The sequence below is a fragment of the Molossus molossus genome, unplaced genomic scaffold (genome assembly GCF_014108415.1).
Source record: "Molossus molossus isolate mMolMol1 unplaced genomic scaffold, mMolMol1.p scaffold_m16_p_2, whole genome shotgun sequence".
In the NCBI taxonomy this organism is placed as follows: domain Eukaryota; kingdom Metazoa; phylum Chordata; class Mammalia; order Chiroptera; family Molossidae; genus Molossus; species Molossus molossus.
Window position 1 is genome coordinate 94,579,538 of NW_023425355.1, and position 25,855 is coordinate 94,605,392.

Below are 25,855 nucleotides of genomic sequence, written 5' to 3' on the forward strand. Positions count from 1 at the left end.
AACTACTGTTTAGCCACACTTGCATAAGTATTTTCAATTTCTTTGTCTTCAGGACACGTGTGGGTAAATTCTTCACGGGCATAAGCATTGTGGAGATAGCGCCAGACTCCTGAGAATTCTGCTGGAATGTCAAAGTCACGGTATTTCTTAGCAGCAATCTAGGGTTTTGGAAAAAGCAGTTGGTAGTAAAAGGTATCAGTAACATGACTAGTGTGTAGAAATATATCTCAAAAGTCAAGATCATTGTGGACATGTAATCTACACAAAAAGCACTACAAAATAAAATTAAAGAATCTTAGAATTACTACTTTAATTTTGGACACAAAACTATATTCTTGCAGTCATATTTATATTAAGCTGTATTTAATTATGAGTGTTTAGAAGAAGGAAGCTTATAAAAAGAGCACGTGTCTCCCCATTAGACTGATGTATTCTCTGTATCTGGCATAGGACCTATGATAGAATAAATTTTATTCAATAAAATTTTGTTAGTGATGACATTATCATAATAATATTAACAGCCCACATTATCTATCACTTGTTGTAATCCACTGTTATAAGCACTTAATATGTCCTAATTTGTTTTTCTCAACAATTCTGTGAAGTGGGTAATATTATTTCTGTTTTATAGATAATACAGTGGAAAACACCTGACATAGGAAGAAACAGAGAAAAAGATTTTATGCTTCCCAGAGGACATTGTGGATTTTTTCCTCTGAGGAGAGAAAGGAGAGATACATTATACATAATGATGATAAAGCCATCATATAACAACTTCAAACAGAATGGCCACTGTGATTTATTCTGGCAACTTCCAAACCCTGCCCAAACCATGCAGGCTACCCTATAAGGACTTACTTTAATAATGTTCAACTTGGGTAACAAGCTGCAGTCAGCCAGTGTCAGCTCATCCCCATCCAAGAACAACCTTCTGGAAACTGTGAGTTCCTCAGCACTGTCTGGATCAATTTCTTCCAGAAGTGGGGTGTTTAAGTAGTCATCCAGACGCTTAAATTCTCTGAGCAGAGATTTTTCAAAATCTAAGGCAATAAAGTCATAGGGTTACTTATAAATGTATTGTCTTCATGACTAAATACACTCTTAATATGCTTTTTACATACTTAGACATCTCTATCTATACACATTCCTTAGACTGGCTATTAAAAATTTAAATACTTAACTAGAATGCTAAACTACTCACAGATAAGACAGAGTCAGATGTTTCATCAAATGAGTGGAAATATTTTTGAATTTTTCTTGAAGAGGTGTATTGGGAGAAGAGGCAAAGAGAAAAGAAAAGTGATATGTTATCATTCAACACAGAAGAGTGAGAAAGTGAAATCAGAGATTAATAGCATTTAAGACTTCTGTAGCGGTTCTCAACCTGTGGGTTGCAACCCCTTTGGGGGTCAAATGACCCTTTCACAGAGGTCGCCAAAGACCATCGAAAACATATTTCTGATGGTGATTCATAACAGTAGCAAAATTACAGTTATGAAGTAGAAACAAAAATGATTTTATGGTTGGGGGTCACCACAACATGAGGAACTGTATTAAAGGGTCGTGACATTAAGAAGGTTGAGAACCACTGTCTTACAGGTTAGTAAACTTCAAGAATGTTTGTGGGAGATGGTAAGTGCTATGGTTTAAGAAACCTTAAAGGTATGCAGGACTGGGAAAGTTGGGAGAGGGCATCTAACAAATCCAGTCCTGCAGTTAGTTTATATCTGGCATGCCAATGCTCTAATTGAGCTACATTGATAACTTCTATATTGAATCTTGGATTCTAAATCTAATAAAACTTCATGCAAAGGAATTTCAGAAAAGAGAGGGGAAAATGAGAGGAAGGATATTTCCCAACATATATTATATATTCAGGAAAATCCTATTTTGGCTAAGTGAGAATGGGAGAGTGAGCAAGTAAGTGAGAAAAACAGAGATTTTAAAAAAGTTATCTTACTCTTATTTGCTTCCTTTTGTGTATTCTTTATATATGCAGAAAACTTGGCAAAGAGGTTACAGCCCACATCAAAGGACTCTTTGTTCTTGGGACTCAAGCAAGGGTACCTTAAAAAGGAACATCACTGCACTGTCATTCATACATAAGGAAACAGAGACCAGGTGTCTTAGTTTGCATTCTAATGAGAATGAAGGTTTTGGAAAATTGTGCTGGAAACTGAAGGTCGTGAAAATTCTCTTATTAGAAGCATGTATTTTCCCAATCTCAGAATAATTTAGTTTCTAAAGTTCACTGGGAAACCAGTTGTGTGGAATTCAAAGCTCATTTACCTGTAGAAACAATGTTTCAAATGGTAGTTAGGTACCCATACTTGCTTCTAAAAGTCTATTTGGCATAAGATACGGTAGTAACACATTTTCAAAGATAAGTAGTAGAAAAAAATATAGCTTCAAATATTGTAACTTAAAAAACAAGTGAAGGACAAAAGAGGATGGAGATCATGTAAAACAGTAACCAAGATGTCCCATTCTAAGTAATACAAAGATCATTTAGCATAATAAAATAGAATAATGTAATACTTTTATTACATTTACAAATTTAATAAGAAAAACCATATGATCACAAATAGATGCAGAAAAAGTATTCAATGAAAATAAATTCCTAATCATAAAACACCTCACTGGCAACTAGAAATGGCTAGGCCAAATAATCTTCCTTGATTCATATCTTTCTCTCCATCCCCACACTTGACCCATTAGCACCTTGTAGTAGAATTTGAGTACTGTGTTTACCTATGTTGCAATCTTCCCAAAGCCCCCTGAAGTAATTTTGTAAAGACTGTTTTCTTTATTGTGTATGGCCACTAAAATCTCTGTACCACTATCTTTGGTAAGTTACTAATTTACAGAGATTTTCTTGAACTCCTGGAACCAAAACAAACAAACAACTCCTCACCTGCAAAGCTTTCTCAGTCTTTGCAGGCAAGCTCTGTGTTGAGGCACTCCTTCAATGCCAAGCTGGGCATTTGAAACTCTGCCTTAGCCTTCACTTTCTGCTGCGTGGCCACTGAAGGTCAGCCAGAAGTGAGACCTCAGATCTTCTCAGATCTGTTGTTTTTTTTTCCTCACCTGAGGACATTTTTCCATATTTTGTTCAGATAGAGTGGGAGGGAGAAAGAGAGAGAGAAGCATTGACATGAAAGGGACACATCGAGTGGTTGCCACCTGCATGACCCAACCAGGGCCAGGGACAAACTGCAACGGAGGTACGTGCCCTTAGTGGGAACCGAACCCGGGTCTCTCTGGACCACAGGCTGATGCTCTAACCGCTGAGCCAAACCGGCCAAGGCTTCTCAGATCTTTTTAAAGCATAGGTCTAGACCTGAGCATGTGCTTGGGCTTCTAGATTCCCTAGACTACATGAAAGCATTTTAAAGTCCTGTTCTCTTAAGTATCCCCCAAGTATGCTAGACTGATTCTTCCCAGGCTTTTCAGTTTATCTATTGATTTCCTCAAGGTTATATTCTTTGCTCCATTTGGCAGTGGTTAATACATTTGCCTCTAAATGCCTTCCAAGAATGCAACCAGGGAAGCTGTCTCAGCCGCAGGGAAGCTCCAAAGTAGGTGAAAAAGGCAAATACTTGAGGCAATCCTTCAGGGTACCACCAGGTCAAACCACACAACCAGTTATTTGAGAACAAGGTTCATATCATGTCCTCTTGGATCTTGTTTTGTTAGGGGTAGCAATATACCTAGATAAAAACATTAATTAATCAAAGAACATATGTGCATATATGCATAACCCTTGGACACAGACAATAGCATGGGAAAGGCCTGGAGTGGGGCAGGGGTTGGGTGGAGGGGGGCAAAAAGGGAGAAAATGAGAGACATCTGTAATACTGTAAAACAAAAACAAAAACAAAAACACCCTTTCCTAGTTCCCCTGTGCATTCGATATGACCATGTGAATTACTTCTGGATAATAAGATGTAAATGAAAATTGATGAGTATGACTTCTGTGAAAAATCCTTAAAGCTGGCTTGCATATTTTGTCCTTTGCCCTTCTCCTTCTTCCTGTGTGGGAGTTAGATATGTTGCCTAAAATTCCAGCAGGAATATTGTCACCATGAGTAAACTTTGAGACTGGAAGCCTCACCTGAAGGATGGCAGAGCAGAAAGATTAGAAGGAAAGCCTGGGTCACCAATAAAATTATGGAGGTCATTCCAGCCCTACAGTGCCTCATTCTTGGCTTCATATTTCACGAGAAAAATAAAACCCATATTTATTCAAACCACTACTTTTTGGGTCTCTAGTTATCAGAGTTGAACACACTGTTTAACTGATACCAATCTTGTCATATCCTTCTGATTTTCTAAGCCAATAGAAAACCAGAAGGATATGACAAGATTATTCACAGAACAAAGCCAAATGTGTAAAGATGCCCAAGCTGACCTATTATTCATGGAAATCACAAATTAAAGTACCAATGAGATATCACTCTACCCATCAGATTGGCACAAATTTTAAAAGAGTTATAACACATAGTAATAGAGATATATGTAGAAAGTATACTCTCACACATTGATGGGTAAAGGAGTAAAATTTACCATTTGAATTTTGCTTCAGGGAATCTATTACACAGGAATAAAAACACCAGTACATAAGGACATAAAAACAAGGATCTTGTTTATGCTACTGTTTGTAGTGGTAAAAAACAAACAAACAAACAAAAACTGGAAGGAAAGGAAACGTCTATCAGTTAAAGAATAGCTTAGCAACTTGTAAGCACATCTGTGACATGAACTATTATGTAAACATCAAAATGAATTTATCTAAACCATCAGAGTTGAAGGATGTTACAATGTTCTTTGAAGTGAGATAAACAAGATGCAATATTTATAAAGTAAATTATACTTATTATTATTATGCTTATATGAACCTGGAAAAAGGTATGGAAAGATCAACAATAGATTTTTTCACTAGTTATTCTTGGGAGCAAGAAAAGATTGGAAAGCAGATAGTGTGAGGGGAAGAAGTAGTAGAGGAGGGTGGGAGAGAGAAAAAGAACAAAATAAGACTCAATACACACAGGACAAACTTGTAGCAGGTTCTTAAATCTAAGAAGCAATCATAATTGACTAAAGAGACCTAATATAGTCACACAGAAGAGAGTCTAGAATAGTGTCCATAGTTTCTTATGTAAGAAGAATTATTGACTAATGGAACCTTTTGTTTACCCTTTATATATATATCTGAGGCTTCATTTTTTAGAGCAGTTTTAAGTTCACAGTCAGACTTCTTACCAATGGAAACTGTGAGATAATAAAGGAATGATGTTTTAAGACACTGAGTTTGCAGTAATTTGTTGTACAGCAATAAAAAAATAAATACAGCAGGCTTCCTGTTTCCAGACACTATGCTGTGTGTGTGTGTGTGTGTGTGTGTGTGTGTGTGTGTGTCTTTTATCCAAGTGTATACAGTGCAGTTCTGGCCTCTGGCTAACTATGTGAGACGTCTAGCCCTTGTGTTGGGTATATTCTGCCCTCATGCCATGAGTGATGTGAAAGCCTGGTCATAATCAGTCCTCATGGACTATACAGTGTTATCACCCCATGCTCTTACTCTTACCCCACCATGGGTTACTTCTCTATTTTTAGACCAAAGAGATTTTACTTTCTTATTTTAAGTATGCTATGCATTTAAAAATAATTTGAAATGTTATATCTATCATCTTTGTATATTTAAAGTTTAAGGGAGAAGTTTATGCATAATAGACATAATATTTTTCAATCTGTAGAGATAAGACTGAAAAAAGAAGATCTTTAATTGAGGATCTTCTGAGGGCTCTATAACAAAAAAGTCTGATTTTTATCAGTTTAAATGCCCCCAAACTTTATTATGAATCAGATAATGAAGATGAAATTAAATTTGGCCCAAATTTACTTGCCTTTATCAGGTTTCCAAGTCTGTCCCTTGCCCTTTCCTAATATACTACCTACATTTCATAAAATTTTAATAGTTTTACATATATTAAATAAATAATTCTCTAGTAAAGTTTTCTAATCATATGTGAAGTGAACAAGGGGGATCTTTGCAAAGTTTTCTAGAAAGATAACAGAAGAGAAGTCTGACATTGAAAAAGAGTTAGATGTCTAGAAGTAAGAATGCTCAATCTGCAATAAATAGGCCAATAAAATAAATGGTTTTAAGAACAATAATATCCTGTAAAATGCTGTACCTTGGAGGAGCCAGTGTCTGCTCTAGAAATTCCTCAATTTTAATGAAGTCTGTTTTTAATTCCTTGTTATACACCAGGAAGGGAGGATTGGCACCTGGGGCTAAGTCCTTCAGCTCCTCGGGCTTTCTATGATTATTAAAAATAAGTATTGTTAGACCTGTAGATATGGCACACGTCATACAAACACCAACATTATATTGATATCTAACAATTTCAATCCTTAGAATGAAACCTGTCCTGATTTCTCTTACCTGGTCATGTCAACAGTAGTCACATTGAATTTAACTCCTTTAAGCCAGAGGATCATGAAAAGGCGTTGGCAAAAAGGACAGTTTCCAATACTCTCCCCATCACTTCCAGCCTATTAAGATAAAGAAAGGCCTCATTCATTTATTTGCTCAACAAGTATGTATTGAGTACCTACTGGGAAATAAGCTAGTTGCTAGAGACAAAGTTAAAGTCCTTAATCTCATGGATTCTACTATTTGTGGGCAGAGCGAGATAATAAATCAAGTGATCTAATTGTATGAAAAATTACAAGTGTGATTAAATAAAAATAATAAAAAATTATATATAATCTATATTGCCAGAATTTATATAACCATTTCCTACAACAGACATTTCAAATATTCCAAAATTTTTGCTACTCTATTTCAGCAACAAACATTTTTTGTTAGATAATTTGTTCTACTTCTGAGATTATATCTTTAGAATTAATCTTTAAAATGAGAGTGCTGAGTAAAAAGTATGTGCGTTCTCCATTTTTATAGATCTTTCCAAATTTCCTTCCTTAAAGGTATTTCATATGTTCAATGGCTCTTTGGTTTCCTTATTTTATAAAGTGTTTCTCATGAAAATTTTACATTTTGCTATTAAGGTGATGCCTTTTTCCTTATTGATTTGGAAAATTTATTTGTCTGCTAAAGATATTAACTCCTTTGATACACATTCCATATAAGTTTTAAAAAAAAGTCTCATGTAAAATTGAAAATTGATATAAAGTCTATCATTCTTTTCACCTATGCAGTCTGGTTTTTCTGATATGCTTACACAACTATAATATATCTATCAAGATTACAAAAAATTGCTTTGTTATTTGTTTTTATAAAGATGTCACCTTGTGTTTTTTTTCTAGTAGCTTTATGGCTTAATTTTTGCCTTTGTTTCAGGTATTTGGAATTTATTTTGGTGTAAGAAGCATACTGGGACTCCCACTTTAATATATATATATATTTTTTTAATCCTCATCCGAGGACATTTTTCCATTTTTTGTACAGACAGAGTGGGAGGGAGAGAGAGGAAGAGAGAGCGAGGGAAACATCGATGTGAAAGGGACACATCGAGTGGCTGCCACCCACACGACCAACCAGGGCCGGGGACAAACTGCAACCGAGGTACGTGCCCTTAGCGGGAACCGAACCGGGGTCTCTCCGGACCGCAGGTGGACGCTCTAACCGCTGAGCCAAACTGGCCAGGGCCCCCACTTTAATATTTTTAATATTTTTTACAAATACTTAATAGTTGTCTTAATACCAATCATTTAAAAAAACACTTTGTAAATTATATAATTATCTATTATGCTGCACACCTGAAATAAATATAAAACAATAATAATAATAAAACCCATTCTTCTTCCACTGATGAAAAACAACACACTTTTTTCTGGCTTTGAAAGTTTATATTTACTTGAGTTTATCTGTGGATTCTATTTTTCATTCATTCATTCACTCTCCCAATAAATATTTAATGAACAAATAATTATGTTTAACATAGATCAGATATTATATATACAGAAAACAGATATTAAAATAAAAAATAGTCTCCAGAATTAAGTTTTAAAGTGAGATAAAGTCTTTGAAGGAAGGACAAGCATGTTATGAGGATGCGTAAGAGAGAAATGGAATTTATAGGGGGTCTGTTAGGGAGGCCTTTTCTCAGAAAGTGGCATTTTAACTGAGTTCAAAGGATAGGTAAGTGTTAACTAGGTAAATTGTCATCAAGAGGGCATTTGAAACAGAAGGAGTCATATAAACAAAGGCCTTGAAGCAGGTTTGGGCAGGTGTATATAAAAAACTGAAAGAAGGTCCATGTGACTGGGATTCAGAGAGTGCAGGAGAGAAGAGAAAAAAATTAATAAACTGGGCCACATCAAAGGTAAAGTATACTCTTTTTCAAAAGAACTGTTAAGAAAATAAAAAAATGTTTTGTATTCAAAATATATAAAAATATAGGAATAAAGAACTTCTACAACTCAGTAACAGACTTCCCAATTAAAAATGAGCAAGAGCTTTAAACACTTTACAAAAGATGCAGATGGTAAATAAGGACATGGAAAGATGCTCAACACCATTAGTCATCAGGAAAATGTAAATCAAACCTACAATGAGCTACCATTACACACACGTTAGAACGCCGACATTAAAAGGACTGACCATACCAAGTTCTGGCTGGAATGTGGAGCAACTGGATCTGACACAATGATGTTGGGAGTGTAAAATAGTCCAACTGCTTTATAAAGAGTTTATCAAGGTTAAAAATGTTATCTACCATATGATCCAGCAATTCTAATCCTAGGCATTTACCCAAGAGAAATGAAAGCATATGGCTGTAGAAAGATGTGCACATGAATGTTTATAGCAAATTTATTCACAATAGCCTCAAACTGGAAACAACTCAAATGTCTTTAATGGATAAACAAATATAGTACATCCATATAAGGGATACTTCAACAATAATACAAATGAACTATTGAGGCACACAATATGGACAAATCTCAAAATAATTATGCTGAGTGAAAGAAGTCAGACAACAAAAAGAGTACATATTGTGTGATTTAATCTATAGAATATTTTTAAAAATGCAAACCAATCTATCCTGATGAAAAGCAGATCAGTGATTACCTAGCAGGGGAGTGGGATAGGGTGAGGAAGATTGACTGCATTGATTGCAGGAGACATAAGGGAACTTTATGAAGTGATGACAATATTTTGATTGGGGTGGTTGTTACATGTATGTATATGTTTGTCAAGTCATTGGATGTACATAAAATGGGTGCATCTTATTTTATGTAAATTGTAACTCAATAAAATGTATTAATGTTAAAAATAGAGAACAAAACCCCCTCAAATAAAGAATAATGAGAGGTTTTCAGACATTGCAATGACAAAGGTTATGAACATGGAAGGGGTTGTCTGAGAGATGGTTAAGAACAAGATCACTGGAGGAGAGGAAGTCAAGGATCTGAGAGGCCAGAGTATTGGAAGGGTCATCTGTGTAGATATCAAAATCAGCAAAAATTAAGATATAAAAAAAAAATTAATATAGAAATAGTGTTAGAGAGAGTGACAAGGATCCAGTAGCTAAAATCCTCAAGAAATAAGGGAGAATGAGCAGGGTTTTGGAAGACTACTATAACAAGGAGGGGTAGTAGGTGATTTAGTCTGATTTTCTGAGACTCAACCTAGACATTTTTCTGGATGGGGGTGGCAGAGTGGTCTGAAAATAAGAATGAGGAGGAAAGATACCTAAAGGGCACCTACCCCATCTCCAGGCACACTGGTGAGAGGAAAGAGGAGGAAAAGGCAGCCACTTCTTGAGAGGGTTATAGCTGATGTAGTGTCCTCAAGGGAGATCCAGAATTTAGACACCTCAATCTAAACATGTTCCAAACTAAATTCCTTCCCTGTTCTTTACTCTACATACTGACCTACTTTTTCTTTAAGACTTCTAATCCAGTGAAAGCCATTGTCATTTGGTATGGACTGAATTGTGTTCCACCATGAAAATTCATATGTTGAAACTAACATCCAGTATGATCGTATTTGGAGGTGAGGCCTTTGGGAAGTAATTAGGTTTAGACAAGGTTGTGAGGATGGGATTCTTATGATGAGATTATGCCTGAATAAGAAGAGACCAAAACTCTCTCTCTGTCTCTGTCTCTGTCTCTCTCTCTGTTTGTCTCTCTCTCTCTTTTTTTCTCTCCCTCCCTCCCTCCCTCTCTCCTATTTAAGAACAGCCAGAAGGCAGCTACCTATAAGCCAGGGAAAGAGTTCTCACCAGAAACTAACCATGCTGGCATCTTGATCTTGGACATCCAGCCTTTATAACTGTGAGAAATAAATCTCTGCTGTTGTAGCCACCCAGTTTAGGGCATTTTGGTATGGCAGCCTGAGCAGACAAGACACTATTCACCCAGGTAACCAAACTAGAAACTTGATAATAATCCTTTCACTTCACTCTGAATATTAAATCCAACTACTAATTCTTGTCAGTTTTACTTATGAATATCTCCAAGTAAATTCAGTTTTTTCATTTACCATGGCTATTATGTCTTTCATTCATTCATTCATTCATTCATTCATTCATTCATTCATTCATTCAATGTTTATTTGATGCTTACTATCTGTCTAACACTGTTAAGTGCTAACTTTGCAAGTGCAACCCATCAGCATCTCTCATCTCTTGAATATATATTTTTCCCCTTTTGCCTCAGTCTGTAGAAGGAAATAAAAGGATCTTCATCTTACAGCTGCTCTGATCTGTCATTTCTACTAGTAATATTAAGGTCCAAGAAGCCATTGGCATAATTCTAATTTTTAGGTACATTTTTCTTTCCCTGGCATTGGGTGCGACAGAGAAAATTATGTTTATTGTTGTTCTTTGTGATGTCATGGATAGAAGTATGGGAAGTAGCAACCAATCTTGGCAGCTGCATTTCTTTTGTAACAGAAGCCAGACTGAGGATGCAATCACAACTGGTGTTAGTGAGTGAAAACATGATTAGGGGTGGGAGGCAGGAAGAAAAATGGACTCTGATAATAGATACAGCAGGAAGGGTGGATTGCCTTTGGCAAAAGGAAAGGCAAAACAGTGAAGTGTGGGGGAAATGCAGTAAAGTTTTACAGGAAAACTGTGGGTTTTTCTGTTTATGATATGCTGATTTAAAGTGCCATCACATTGAATTTTAGGATGTAAATTTCCTAGTCTAACTGATGAAGTATTGACCTTTTAAGTTTCTTTGGCTGGCAAAGACAGGATGTAGTCATTCACCAAAACAACTTACTTCTCTTGTGTTTGTGATCTAAGTTTCTAAACATGAAAAATAACAATAGCCACAATATCTGACAATTATTAAGTGTTTAATAACTCCTTTGTTTTATACATTTGTTTTATTTAATCCTCACACTGAAGAGGATCCTGTGAGGTAGGGTCTTTTATTACTTGTGTTTTACAGATAAGGAAATTGAGACTCAGAGAATCTGACTTGCTCAAGTACCCTCATCTAGACAAGAGTTGATGACATACTCTTTTCACGTAGCAAATCCAGGACTGTTTACTCCAGAATCTATACTCTTTACCACTGCTTTCTCCCATCCAATAGTTTTGTTGGATTTTTTAAATTATTCAATTGTTATGATAGTTTTAAAAGGGTTTGAAAATGATTTGAACATTCGGAGAAGAGTATCATCTTCTTTCCCACCTAGACAAAATGTTTTTGACAAATATTATATTCAGAATGTTGGCCCAAATGTTAGATTCTATAATGATATGTACAAGTCTACTAAAATTTAATTTTGGAGTGTTTAGTAGAACACACAAAAACTTTATTTAACAATGAAAAACAAACCAATAAGAGAAACACTGCATTTAGATAACATAAAATGTGTTAGAAAATCTTTTGTTTTTTTAGTACCTGGGTATAAATCTTGCCCAAATCATACAGAACAGAAAAGCAATGTTTCACTGACTATATGGAACACATAGGTGGTGTGATATGAATTCTTAATTATGATAGGAAAGTGCTTAATCTCTCGTAGGAATTTCATCAGGGCATGGGGAAGAAGTTGTGGTAATGTTTTTAAGCTACTGAGCAGTAACTGGGGAAACCACAGTCTCAGTTAATCTTTAGAATGATACCTCATTATCTACAAATGAGATACCATTGGTAAAGAGCAGTGATTTTAAAAGTTACTCATCAACATTGTTCATCCCTCTTAATTTCTGCACCCCCTTCCACTATCTTCTATTAAACTTCTAGATAGCCAAGGATCACATCTTAAAGCAATGCAAAACAAAAACCTAGACCAGATGATACGCAAAATTCTTCCAGGAAAATCTTTAATTTGTATCAGTGCCGTTGGATAAGCTTACATCTAAAGGATTCCATATGATGAAATTCTGGAAATCTTTCTGAAAAAGCTTGCCAAATTGAAAGCAATTGAATGAGATTAGAGAGTTATTTGAAAGGATTGGAATCCTAACCCTGTCATACATTGGCTATGTGACCTTGGACAAAGTTAGTTAGTTATGCTTTGCTTTAGTTTCTGTATCCATAAAATGTGTTTAATAATAAACCACTTAGCACAATGCCTGCCATATAGTAAATAATAAATGACTAGTTATTTTAACCTGAAAGTCATTATTTAATTCAACATTTTCTCATCCAATGTATGCTTTTCTAACTTCTCCTGCCCAGATTGCCACCCAAATATGGGAAGTCTATGAAGATAAACACACAGATCAATGCCAACTACTGGTTACAGTGTGATTAGGTTGGATGAACAGTTTAGACAAAAGAAATATTTTAGTTACCCTATGAAAAGGCATTCCCTCTGGTTTGGAATTGGTAGATATAAAAGGCCAGTTAGAAAATTAAGACTTATTTATATCATGTCTGAGAAGTCACATGTTTTGCTAGAATCCGAACAGGACAAGTAGTTCTTATGCCTCATGGTCCAGTAAACACTTATTTGGATTATTTTGCAATGCAAGAATTCAAGGGTCTCTCTGCTACAATTTTGAAAAGGCAGGTTGATTATGTCCTTAGTGTATATATGTGACCAGTTGTTAAATATTTTTAAATGATTGTAAAAATATTACTTTGCATAGTTGAAATATAGCTAACATTCGGTAAGCATACCTTATTTTATGTCTTTGTATGCTATCGAGGCTATATATAGTTTTAGAGGCAAGTTACTTATACTTTATTGCCTTAGTTTACTTATCTAGAAATGATGAGGACAATATTACTACAATAATCAGTATTACTCCTACTATTACTAACTGATCTACTATTACTATATCCTCTAAATTGTTGTGAGCACTAAATGAGACAATATATGTAAATTGTCTAAAAGGCACCAGGAATGATATAAGAGTTTGTTATTATTATCATCCTGAATGCTTCCAATAGTCAATGAAAGTATAGAGAAAAATAGTTGATATAAGCAAAAATTTAGGAAATTATGTCATTTCTACTTGGAATAACCCATACACAATTTTTTTTTTTGATGAGTTAATTTAGAAACACATGTTCTTTTCTCCTGCTTTAGGGATTTTCCAAAGGGCTTTTCTGAAAAGTTAAGGCAAAAAACACCATTACCAAGGCAGACCATAAAGAGGAAACATAACATTCTAAAATGCCTTCTTCTCACAACAGGCACACAGACTGTTGGCTTTTTTCTCCTATAGTGTCCATGTGACACTGCTATGATGTTCATCCATTGTGGAAGTTTACAAAGCTCTCTGTCTGGGTTATGTGTGGGGATGGGGCTCTCAGGCTATTCTTGGGCCTCTTCTCCTCCCATTCAGGCCTTCCAAAACCTATGACTTAAAACACAGAATGCAAGAGCTGGAAAACCCTTAAGGATTATTTTGTCAGCCTCCTTCATTACATAGATAGAGAAACAAAAGTCGATAGGGAGGGAGGGATCTGTCCAAGAATACATAGGAAACTACTAAGAATACAATTTAGTTGCTCTGACTACCAACTAGTCTGGTGTTCTTTCTACCATAGCTCCTTGCCTTTTCCAGGTGAGATGTTTCCTATTGTTATCTAAGAACAACCAAGCACTCAGGCATCCTTCTAGGACTCAGAAAGAAATACAATTACAAAATTATTTTCTATCTTTAGCCAAAATGTTGCCTTTTGTAATGAAGCTGAGGTCCAGTGTCAAGAAATAATATATTCTGTATCCTTCTTTTATAGCTAGAAAACTTACCTTCACAAAAAGCTCAATCTCAGGGTCTGCTTGAATGTTGGGCCTCAGGTCTGCCATCTTTCTGTTTTCACTGCCAGTTGTCAGCCCCGACTCCTGCACCGTCCACAGTACTTGTAAACTATTTTCTTCCAGTTTATCCAAAGGCTCAAATAAAGTTGGTGCTTTAAGACGGCAGTCCAGTTTTTAATGGACTGAGTCAGAGCTGGGGCCAAATTTTCTTCTCAAGAGGTGGGAGGCAGAGAATTCTAGATGCTTGAGAGCAACTCTTGAATTTGTTTTTCTTCTTCCTCTTGACCTATCATTTGAATCAAGGAGGAGCCAAAGGGGTGTGTATAAACTGGCTAGCTAGAAAGATGAGGGTGTTTCCACAGAGGTTTCAGTGCCATGAGTCAGCATGAGAAACAAACACACACAAACACACATGCAGTTCTGGCTTCTATATATTAAGTACACCAGATGTTCTCCAGAGCCTCCCTTTGAGTCCTGGGCTCTCTGCCCAGAATATGGCCTCTTATTACTTTTCCTGTAACCTGACAGCAGCAAAAAGCTCTTCCAGGAAAAGGACCAGAAATGACTTGGGTTTTATCATTGGAAAGGATGTTTATCTAATGATACTGACTAAAAGGGGGTTAAAAAAGTATACTTCATCAAATGTCTCCACCCCAATTCTACTGCTTGCACAGCGAGATTTCCCTTCTGGGTTGCAAATTTCACTTCTCTCTTCTTAACCAGGGAATGTTTGCTGGGGTGGTTGAGTCTGGGGGCATCTTTTGGGTGCCCCACCTCATTTTTTATCTGGGAAGTGTGGATGCAGATGGATCACTACCTTTCTTTGGCATCTGTGTTAGAAATCACAAGCAATCGTGTATATCTACTTGTCAACCCTGGGAACAGCAGAAAAATATCCAAACACCACTCAGTGAGTACAGTGTTTCCAGCAGCTGTGTTTTCTGCCTGCCAAGGGGTGGGGGCCGGGATTAATACACCTTTTTGGTAGGAAGCATCTCTTTCTGATTGGAGCCAAAGTGAACACAGATCCACCAGTTGGGCACCTTTGTGATCCTCTTTCTGCAACACCAAACACCTCCCATGCTCATATGGGCTGTATATGTACCTGTCATTGACATCGTGTAAAGAATTTACAAAATAAGAGGCTCTTGACAAAACCCTGTCTGTGCCACACCTGCCAGTTCTAGGTAAGAAATAGCTGATATGAAGGTAGGTGTCCTTCAGGGCAGTGGACCTGATGATTTCCCAAATGGCTGATAAATTAAGAGAGAAATTATGATAGATGTCTGCTGAATCAACCTTGAGGGTGAGTTTAGGACTGGCTGTTTGGCACGACCTGGCGGATGCTTTGGTCATATTTTTACTCTGTTCATTCATTCATTTACTCCAAAGACAATCAATAAATGCTTACTCTGTGACAGGATGCTGATCCACTCACTGAGATTGGCAGCACAGACAGACAGTAAGTTTGGGAGGACAACAAGAATTGAACTTTAAGCATGCTAAGTCTGAGGCATCCTTTACTCATCCCCATTACCTGAATCTAATTAATACAAAAATTTTCTCACTTCTTCATCCTGGATATATTTTAAACCCACCCTCTTCTGTTTGCTTCCCACTGGCGCTCCAAATTTCAAGCCAGAAACATTTTCTTTTAGCGATTTTTAAATTTTATCTTAAAAGAGCCAAATCATTGCTAGAACCTCAGCCTTTATGGGAAAAGCAACACTGCTACTATCACCATAGCAGGAGCAACAACAACATACAACAGCCTAATGAACTTTGTATGATTCTTAATAAACTGTCAAAGTGATGAACTTTATTGGTTTTTCTGCTTTCCAGGGTGTTTTTAAATGTTGTTTTTAAAGATATAATTAACATACCTTAAAACGAACCCATTTTAAGTGTACACTTTTAAGGATTTTTAGCAAATTTCTTGAGTGGTGCAACCATCACACAATTTTAGACATTTTAATCACCTCAATAACATCTCTCTCTTACCCCTTTACTGTTAACTCCCATTAACACCACCAGCCCCTGGCTACCAAAATCTGCTTTCTATCCCTATGGATTTGCCTATGCTGGATACTTTATATAAATGAGATCATACAGTATATGTTCTTTTGTGACTTGCTTCTTTTACTTACCATGATGTTTTCAAGGTTCATCCATGTTATAGTATGTATATCCCATTTTGTTTACCAATTTAGCAGTTGATTGTTTCCACCTTTTGGCTATTATGAATAGTGCTGCTATGAACATGTGTGTGCAAGGTTTTGTTTGAGCACACATTTTCAGTTCTTTTGAGAATATACCTAGGAGTTGAATTTTTGGGTCATGTGGTAACTCTATGTTGAACTTTTTGAGTAACTGCTAACATGTTTTCCACAGTGGCTGCACCATTTTGCTTTCCCATCAACAATATATGAAGATTCCAATTTCTCCACATCTTTATGAATACTTGTTATTTTCTGTTTTCTTTTCTAAAAAATTATAGCCATCCTAGTGGGTGTGAAGTGATATCTCATTGCATTCCTTAATGACTAATGAAGTTGAGCATATTATCATGTTCTTGTTGGCCATTTATATATCTGATTTGGAGAAATATCTATTCATGTCCTTTGCTCATTTTAAAAAAAATTATCATTGTTGTAGAAAGTATTACAGATGTTCCCCCTTTTATGCCGCATTGACCCTCTCCTCCCTATTCCCGCCTCTCCCTCTGCTTTCACCACACTATTGTTTGCATCCATTGGTTACGCATATATGCATCTAAGTTATTTGGTTTATCTCTTCCCACCCTCCCTCCCCACTTCCCTATAAGGTTTGCCAATCTGTTCCCTGATTCCATGTTTCTGGATTTATTTTGTTTGTCAGTTTATTTTATTCATTAGATTCCACATATAAGTGAGATCATGTGATAGTTGTCTTTCTTTGACTGGCTTATTCACTTAGCATAATACGCTCTAGGACCCGCCCCCCCCCCCCATGCTTTCTCAAAGGTTAAGAGATTCTTTTTCACGGTTGCATAGTATTCCATTGTGCAAATGTACCACAGCTTTTTTATCCACTCATCTACTGATGGACACTTGGGCTGTTTTCAGATCTTAGCTAATGTAAAGAGCACTGCTATGAATATAGGGGCCCATATATTCTTTCTGATTGATGTTTTAGGCTTATTAGGATATATTTCTAGAAGTGAGATCACTGGGTCAAATGGCATTCTCATTTTGAATTTTTTGAGGAAACTTCATATTGTTTTCCATAGTTGGCTGCAAAGATCTGCATTTCCATCAACATTGCACAAGGGTTCTCTTTTCTCCACATCCTCGCCAAGACTTTTTGTGTGTGAATTTATTGATAATAGCAATTCTGGCAGGTGTGAGGTGATACCGCATTGTTGTTTTAATTTGCATCTCTCTGATGATTAGTGACTTTGAGCATTTTTTCATATGTCTCTTGGCCATCTGTAGATCCTCTTTGGAGAAAAGTCTATTTAGGTCTTTTGCACATTTTTAATTGGATTGTTTGTCTTCCTTTTGTTAAGTTGTATGAGTACTTTATATACTTTGGAAATTAATCCCTTATTAGATGTATTATTGGCAAATATATTCTCCTGTGGAGTGGGTTCACTTTTTTATTTTGATGCAGGTTTCTTTCACCGTACAGAAGCTTTTTTATTTGTTTGTTTGTTTGTTTATTTATTTATTTATTTTTGTTACCGATGTTTCTCCTTTTTCCCTCATTGACACTCTCTTCCCCCTCCCTCCCCACCCTGTCCCCAGCTTTGTTGTCCATGTCTATTGGTTATGCGTATATGCATATACAGTCTGTGGTTTACCTCTCCCCCCCACCCCCTCTTCTGGGGATTGTCAGTATGTACCTTATTTCTATGTCTCTGGGACTACCCTGTTCTTCAGACTAATATTTTATTATATTCCATAAATAAGTGAGATCATATGATATTTGTCTTTCTCTGCTTGTCTTGTTTAGCTTAGGATAATACTTTCCAGAAGGTTTTTAGTTTGATGTAGTCCCATTTTCTTTCCCCGTTAGTTTCTCTTGCCTTAGGAGATGTATCAGTGAAAGGTCTGCCATATCAGATGTCTGAGATTTTGCTGCCTATGGTTTCTTCTAGGATTTTTGGTTTCCTGACTTCCATTTAAGTCTTTTATTTGTTTTGAGTTTATTTCTGTGTATGATATAAGTTGGTGGTGCAGTTCTATTTTTTTGGCATGTACCTGTCCAATCTCCCCATTGTATGCTCTTGCCTCCTTTGTAAAATATGTATTAAGCATAATGGCTTGGGTCTATTTCTGGGTTCTCTGTTCTGTTCCATTGATCTATATATCTGTTCTTGTGCCAGTAACAGGCTGTTTTGAATATAATGGCTTTGTAGTATAATTTAATATACGGTATTGTGATCCCTCCTACTTTGTTCTTCTTTCTCAATGTTGCTGAGGCTATTTGGGGTCTTTTTGGTTTCATATAAACTTTTGAAGCATTTGTTCTAGATCTGTGAATTATGTCGTTGGTGTTTTAATATGGATTGCTTTGAATCTATAGATTGCTTTGTTTAGTCCAGACATTTTAATTATGTTAATTCTTTCAATCCATGAATATAATATATCCTTCCAGTACTATGTTGAATAAGAGTGATGAAAACAGACATCCTTGTCTTGTTCTAAAGGAAAATGCTTTTAATTTTTCCCTATTGAGTATGATGGTGGCTGTAGGTTTGTCATATATGGCTTTTATTATGTTGAAGTATGATTCTTTTATTCCCATTTTGCTGAGGGTTTTTTATCAAAAATGGGTGCTGGATTTTGTCAAATGCTTTTCAGCATCTATTGATATGATCATATAATTTTTATCTTTCATTTTGTTTATGTGAGGTTCACATTTATTGATTTGCAAATATTGTACCAGCCTTGCATCCATGGGATAAATACCACTTGGTCATGGTAAATAATCTTTTCAATATATTGCTGGAACTGATTTGCTAATGTTTTGTTGAGGACTTTGGCATCTATGTTTATTAGGGATATTGGCCTATAATTTTCTTTGTTTGTAGTACCTTTATGTGGTTTTAGAATTAGGAAAATGCTGGCCATGTACATAGAGCTTGGAAGTTTTGTTTCCTCTTGAATTTTTTGGAATAGTTTGAGGAAGATAGGTGTTAGTTCTTTGAATGTTTGGTAACACTCTCATGTGAAGCCATCTGGACCAGTGCATTTGTTTGTTGGGAGTTTATTGATTAATGCTTCAATTTCATTAGTTGTTATTGGTATGTTCAAGTTTTCTGAATCTTCCTTGTTGAATTTTGGAAGATTGTATGATACTAAGAATTTTCCCACTTCTCCCAGGTTGTCCAATTTATTGGCATATTATTGTTCATAGTATTTTCTTGTAATCCTTTGTATTTCTGTGGTGTCAGTTGTTACTTCATCTCTTTTGTTTCTGATTTTATTTACTTGGGCCCTCTATCTTTGTTTCTTGATGAGTCTGGCTAAAGGTTCATCAATCTTGCCTATTTTTTCAAAGAGAGACACATTGATTTGGTTTCACTGATCTTTTGTATTGTTTTCTTAGTCTCTATATCATTTATTTCTGCTCTGATCTTTATAATTTTCCTCCTCTACTTATGCTGGCTTTTCTTGTTGTTCTCTATCTAATTCTTTAAATTGTAGGTTTAGATAGTTTACTAGAAAATTTTCTTGTTTCTTGAGGAAGACCTATGAACTTCTTTCTCAGGACTCCTTTTGCTTTGTTCCATAGATTTTGGGTTGTTGTATGTTCATTTTTATTTGTTTCCAAGAAGTTTTTTTATTTATTCCTTGATCCCATTCATTGTTTAATAGCATACTATTTAACCCACATGTGTTTGAGTGTTTTTATTGTAGTTGATATCTAGTTTCATGCCACTATGATCCAAGAAGATGCTTGATATAAATTCAATCTTCTTCAACTTGTAGAGACTTAGTTTTTGTCTTTATTCTTAAGATCTATTTTTGAGAATGTGATCTATTTTTGAGAATGTCCCATGTGTACTTGAAAATAATGTATATTCTGTAGCTTTGGGGTGAAATGTTCTGTAAATGTCAATTAAATCCATCTGATCTACCGTGTCATTTGGGGTTGCTGTTTCCTGGTTGATTTTTTTGTCTAGAAGATCTATCCAATGCTGTCAATGGGGTGTTAAAGTCCAATAATAGGATCATATTACTCTCAATCTCTCCCTTGAAGTCCTTCATAAGTTTTAAAATATATTTTGGTGCTCCTGTGTTAGATGCATATGTATTTACTAAGATTATATCCTATTGTTGAATTGGTCCCTGTATTTATTTATTTTTATATTATTTTTTAAATTCTCACCTGAGGATATTTTCCCATTGATTTTTCAGAGAAAGTGGAAGGAAGGGAGAAAGGGTGAGAGAGGGAGAGAGGGAAAAACATTGATGTGAGAGAGACACATTGATTGGTTGCCTTCCACATGATCCTGACCTGGCTGGGGAATGAACCTGCAACCCAGCTGCCCTTGGCCTCAATCGAACCCAAGACGCTTTGGTCTATGAAATGATGCTCTAACCACGGAACCAAACCAGCCAGGGCTGGATCAATCCTTTCAATATTATGTAGTGACCTTCTTTGTTTCTTGATATGGCCTTCATTTTGAAGTCTATTTTATTAGATATGAGTATTGCTACCCAAGCTTCTTTTCATTTCCATTTGTATGAAAAAAAATTTCCATCCCTTTACTTTCATCCTGTGTGAGTCTTTTGTTCTGAGGTGGGTTCTTGTAGAAAACATATACATGGGTCATATTTTCCTTTTTTTTTTTTATCCTCACCCGAGGACATTTTCCCATTTTTTTGTTCAGGTAGAGTGGGAGGGAGAGAGAGGAACAGAGAGAGAGAGAGAGAAACATCGACGCAAAAGGAACACATCGAGTGGCTGTCACCTGCACGACCGACCAGGGCTGGGGACAAACTGCAACTGAGGTACGCGCCCTTAGCGGGGACCGAACCCGGGTCTCTCAGGACCGCAGGTCGACGCTCTAACCGCTGAGCCAAACCGGCCAGGGCCATATTTTCTTATCCATTCAGTAAAACTATGTCTTTTGATTGGCACATTAAATCCATTTACATTTAAGATTATTATTGATAGTTATTTATTGTCATTTTAATTTATTATGCCTATGTTTCTCTCTATATATTTTTTATTATTATAACAACAGTCCCTTTAATATTTCTTGCAATGCTGGTTCAGTGGTAATAAATTCCTTTAGCTTTTTTTTTTGTCTGGGAAACTCTTTATTTTACCTTCTATTTTGAGTGATAGCCTTTCTGGATAGAATAGTCTTAGTTTCAGATGCTTGCTTTTCATTACCTTAAATACTTCATGCTATTTTCTTCTGGCCTGTAGTGTTACTATTGAGAACTCAGCTGACAGTTTAGTGGGAGCTCCTTTGTAGGTAACACATTGCTTTTCTCTTGCTGCCTTTAAGCTTCTTGCTTTGTCTTTTATTTTTTGCATTTCAATTATGATGTGTCTTGGCATGGGACTCTTTGGGACTCTCTGTGAATTCTGAACTTGTATGACTTTTTCCTTCACCAAGTTAGGAAAGTTTTCTGCCATTATTTCTTCAAACAGATTCTCTATCCCTTGCTAAATTTTTTCTTCTTCTGGTCCTTCTATGATGTGAAAGTTGTTATGTTTCATATTGTCCCACTGCTTTCTTAAACTGTCCTGTTTTGTTTTTATGTTTTTATTGCTTTTTTTTATGAGAGAGAGAGAGAGAGAGAGAAAGAGAGAGAGAGAGAGAGAGAGAGAGAGAGAGAGAGAGAGAGAAACACCAATGAGAGAGAAACATCAATTGGCTGCCTCCTGCATGCCCCTTACTGGGGATCGAGTTTGCAACCCAGGCATGTGCCCTGACCATTAATCGAACTGGGACCTCTCAGTCCATGGGATGATGCTCAATCCACTGAGCCACATTGGCCAGGCTGTCCTATTTTTTAAATTGTTTTTGTTTGTTTGTTTGTTTGTTTGTTTCTTTTTGGTTCTCTGATTGAGTGATTTTTTTCTACCCTGTCTTCTAATTCGCTGGTCTGATCCTTGGTTTCCTCTAATTTACTGTTTATTCTTTCCAGTCTTTATTTCGGTTATGTCATTCTTCATTACTGATTGGTTGTTTTTCATAGTTTTTATATCTTTTTCCCTGCTATTGAGAGTTGTTATAATCATTACTCTGAACTGTATATCTGATAAAGTGTTTATCTCCATTTCATTTTGCTCTTCTTCTGGATAATTATCTTGTTTTTTTCTTTTGAATCTTCTTTCTTTGTCTCCTCATTTTGGCTGCTGGTTTGAGTTTGTTTCTCTGTGTTAGGTAAATCTGTTATGCCTTTCAGTATTGGTAGGGTGGCCTTATGTAGAAGGTGACGTGTGGGACCCAGTGGCACCATCTCCCTGATCACCAAACTTGGGTGCTCTAATAATTTCATTTATGTGCATTGTCTGGGACCTCCTGTTGTAATTGAATCTTGATTGCTATTGGCTTATCTGCATGGGCTTGCTCTCAGGCTGGCTGACAATGAGGCTTAACCCCCAACACAGCCTGCAGAGTTCTGTGCAGCTGCTTGTCACACAAAATGCAAATTGCCTCAGCAGGGTTCAGAGCCTGTTAAATATCCCTGTGGATATAATGCTTGTGATGCTTATTGGGTCCTACTGTGTTGTAGAGTGAAGCTGGCCACTGGGTTTATTGCTTTTGGGCCTTTTCAAAGGGTATCTTGTGCAGACCATTGTCAGATGCTGTTTGTGATTGGCCCTGGTTACCCTGATTGAAGCTATCAGAGATCTGCAGCTTGTAGCTTGTCTGCTGGAGCTGTGTGTGTATGAAAGGGCCAACTGAACAACAAGTTCTGATTTTACTAGCCTTGGCCAGTGCAGCAGGTCAGGCAAAGACTCAAAGAACCCTGAGATCAGCCTCTGTCTGCAGGCTGACTCTTAGTCTCAGTCACTTAATGAGCCTCAGGTTGTAAACTCCACAGAGCAAAACAAGAGTGTTTCCAATGGGTGGGGAAATTGCTTACCCTCAGGCTAAAGCAGTCTCACTGTGGCCTCCTCTTTACATCCTTGGTTATAAGGGTATTCTCCAGCTAGTATTCAGTAGGTTATTCAGGATGATTTTTTCTATGTTTTATTTGTAATTCCAATTTGGTCCTGGGAGAAGGTCAGTGTAGCTTCCACGTAATCTGCCACCATCTTGGAATCTGTTTAAAACATTTTAGTGTTGACATTATTGCAGGAGACTCCCACTTCCCCCTTTGCTCCCTCCTCCCTCCAATGCATACCCCTTCTTTGGCCTTTACCAAATTATTGTTCATATCTGTGGGGTATGCATACATGTTCCTTAACTATTTCCTTCATCTTTTTTATCTAGTCACTCCCACCCCTCTCTCCTTGAGTAGCAGGCAGTCTGTTCCATGTACTCATGATTCTGGTTCCATTTTGTTCATTGGCTTATTTTGTTCATTGGATTCCACATATTAGTGAGATCATATGGGCATTTTTAATTTTAGTTCTGTTTTGGCATTTGAGATTTACGACTTCTTCTGGATACTAAACTCTTATCAGAGACATTATTTGAAAATATTTTTCTCCCTGTCTACAGCTTGTCTTATATTCGTTATTTTTTTCAGTCTTTTTTAAAATTTTATTTTTGCTACAGATGTTTCTCCTTTTTTACCCCATTGACACCCTCCTTCCCAATTCCAACCACCTCATCCCTGGTTTTGTTGTCCATGTTCATTGGTTATGTGTACATGCATAAAAGTTCTGTGGTTTATCTCTTTCCTCCCCCCACGACCCCCTCTTCTGAGGGTTATCAGTTTTTAACCTACATTCACGTGTCTGGGTCTACCCTATTCCTCAGACTGTTATGTTCTTCTTCTTTTCTTTTTAATAAATTATTTATTTATTTTTTTGTTACAGATATTTTACCTTTTTACCCCATTGGCACCCACCACCCCACCCCACCCCGCCCCGTCCCCGGCTTAGTTGTCCATGTTCATTGGTCATGCATACATGCACATAAGTTCTGTGGCTTATCTCTTCCCACCCCCCCACCCCCACCCCTCTTCTGAGGGATGTCAGTCGGTGCCCTACTTCCATGTTTCTGGGTCTACTGTATTCCTCAGACTGTTATGTTCATTATATTCCGTATATAAGTGAGATCATGTGGTATTTGTCTTTTTCTGCTTGGCTTCTTTCATTTAGGATAATACTTTCCAGGTCCCTCCATGTTGTCTCAAAGGATAAGAGATCTTTCTTTCTTACCACTGCATAGTACTCCACTGTGTATATGTAACATGGCTTTTTTATCCATTCATCTACTGATAGACACTGGGGCTGTTTCCAGATCTTAGCTATTGTAAATAGTGCTGCTATGAACATGGGGATACATACATTCTTCCTGATTGGTGTTTCAGGCTTCTTAGGGTATATTCCCAGCAGTGGGATGACTGGGTCAAATGGAAGTTCAATTTTTGTTTTTTTGAGGTAACACCATCTTGTTTTCCATAGCGGCTGCACCAGTCTACATTCCCACCAGCAGTGTATTAGACTCCCCTTTTCTCCACACCCTCGCCAAGACTTGTTGTTTGATGATTTGTTGATGGCGGCCATTCTGACAGGTGTGAGGTGATACCTCATTGTTGTTTTAATTTGCATCTCTCTGATGATTAGTGATGTTGAGCATTTCTTCATATGTCATTTGGCCATTTGTATGTCCTGTTTGGAGAGGTGTCTGTTTAGTTCCTCTGCCCATTTTTTAATTGGGTTCTTTGTCTTCCTTTTGTTGAGTTGTATGAGCACTCTATATATATTGGAAATTAACCCCTTATCTGATACATCATTGGCAATGATGTTCTCCCATACAGTGGGTTGCCTTTCCATTTTGATGATTATTTTTTTGCTGTGCAGAAGCTTTTGAGTTTGATGTAGTATCGTGTTCATTTTCTCCTTTGTTTCTGTTGCCTTAGGTGATGTGTCAGTGAAAATTCTGCTCCGTATGATGTCCGAAATTTAGTTGCCTACATTTTCTTCTAGAATTTTTATGGATTCACGGGTCACATTTAAGTCTTTTATCCATTTTGAGTTTATTTTTGTGTATGGTGTAAGTTGATGGTCTAGTTTCATTTTTTTGCATGTAGCTGTCCAATTTTCCCAACACCATTTATTAAAGAGGCTGTCTTTACTCCACTGTATGCTCTTGCCACCTTTGTCAAATATTAATTGAGCGTATTGCCTTGGGTACATTTCTGGGTTTTCAGTTCTGTTCCACTGGTCTATATGCCTGTTCTTGTGCCAGTACTAGGCTGTTTTGGTTACAGTCGCTTTGTAGTATAACCTGATATCTGGTATTGTGATCCCACCTACTTTGTTCTTCTTTTTCAAGATTGCTGTGGCTATTCGGGGTCTTTTTTGGTTCCATATGAACTTTTGAAGTATTTGTTCTAGTTCTATGAAATATCTTGTTGGTATTTTGATGGGGATTGCATTGAATCTATAGATTGCTTTGGGTAGTATGGACATTTTAATGATGTTAATTCTTCCAATCCATGAACAGGGTATGTGCTTCCA

General features: G+C 36.7%; 1 protein-coding gene across 1 annotated transcript; it reads right to left on the minus strand.

The window, feature by feature from the left end:
• On the minus strand, nucleotides 1-14,424 carry CLIC2 (chloride intracellular channel 2). The gene is made up of 6 exons (XM_036271237.1): nucleotides 14,198-14,424; nucleotides 6,449-6,558; nucleotides 6,198-6,323; nucleotides 1,961-2,067; nucleotides 859-1,040; nucleotides 1-158 (listed from the first exon to the last, which is right to left on the minus strand). The coding sequence occupies exons 1-6, from the start codon at nucleotides 14,252-14,254 to the stop codon at nucleotides 3-5; spliced, it is 738 nt and encodes a 245-aa protein (XP_036127130.1). The 5' UTR covers nucleotides 14,255-14,424; the 3' UTR covers nucleotides 1-2.
• Nucleotides 14,425-25,855: the final 11,431 nt, after the last annotated feature.